Source organism: Sinocyclocheilus rhinocerous, unplaced genomic scaffold, assembly GCF_001515625.1.
Source record: "Sinocyclocheilus rhinocerous isolate Xijiao unplaced genomic scaffold, SAMN03320098_v1.1 scaffold5130, whole genome shotgun sequence".
Lineage (NCBI taxonomy): Eukaryota > Metazoa > Chordata > Actinopteri > Cypriniformes > Cyprinidae > Sinocyclocheilus > Sinocyclocheilus rhinocerous.
In genome coordinates this window covers 70,186-71,061 of record NW_015644613.1, presented here as the reverse complement: position 1 = coordinate 71,061, position 876 = coordinate 70,186, and the positions used below count along the sequence as shown (strand labels likewise).

Below are 876 nucleotides of genomic sequence, written 5' to 3'. Positions count from 1 at the left end.
GTGTGTGTGTGTGTGTGTCTCACCTGAGCACCTCGTTGTTGTTTCTTGTGCTGTGGCTCTTCTTGTCAGGGGCCCCGTGGCACTCAGACTTCAGTAGCATGTGCGGCCCGCGCTCCATAATCATGGTGGACGACGCTGATGCGATCACAGCTACACCGTCACGCACGCGCGCCTCCAACCCATAATCCCACTCGTCATACGACACCGAGATCATGCCTGCACACACGGACCGCCGCTTTATCAGGGATTTTACAGGTACATGAAACTAAAACCATCAAAAATAAAATACACTTTAACTGAAATAAAATAAAATAAAAAACGAACTGCATTTTAGCTAGTTTCCAAAGCAACATTTCTCATTTTCATGTAGTTCTATTTGATGTACTAAAAGCAAAAACTGAAACAAAAATTTATAAAAACTACAATCATCTTAACTCACAAAAATGGCTAAATATAAAAATGAAAATTGAATATCAGTCCACATGTGAATAAACTCTAACAGTGTGTCAGTGTAGAGTAGGCCCGGCGGGTCACCTGTGGGAAACTCGGCCGGGATGTGATCGGCGTCTCCCGCCACCAGAGACGGGGCGATCCAGGTGTAGCCGTAGCCCGTCAGGCCCACCGAGTGCGCCACCTCCAAGATGATGTTGGCCTCCTCTTTGGTGGAGTAGAGCAGGATGACGGGGCTCTGCAGCTTCTTCAGCTGGTTCTGGATCTTGGCGTCTCCGTCGTCCACAGACATGTCCAGCAGCAGCACCTCCTCCAGTTCCCAGCCCACAAAACTGTTCTCGATGGTGCTGCGGATCTGAGGACGGGGGCACGAGAGAGAGCGTCACACACACACACACACAGATACACACACACACACACTCACAC

The 876-nt window shown here is 49.3% G+C and overlaps 1 protein-coding gene across 2 annotated transcripts in view; it reads right to left on the bottom strand.

Moving 5' to 3' along the window:
- Positions 1-756, bottom strand: part of LOC107758357 (glutamate receptor ionotropic, NMDA 2B-like) — an 11,503-nt gene extending 10,747 nt beyond the window's left edge. For both annotated transcript variants that reach the window (XM_016576067.1, XM_016576066.1), the window contains exons 1-2: positions 535-756; positions 24-216 (exon numbers count right to left, since the gene is read on the bottom strand). In XM_016576067.1, the coding sequence (XP_016431553.1) occupies positions 24-216; positions 535-742 (401 nt within the window). In that variant the 5' untranslated portion in view covers positions 743-756. The remainder of the gene's footprint in view (positions 1-23; positions 217-534) is intronic.
- Positions 757-876: the final 120 nt, after the last annotated feature.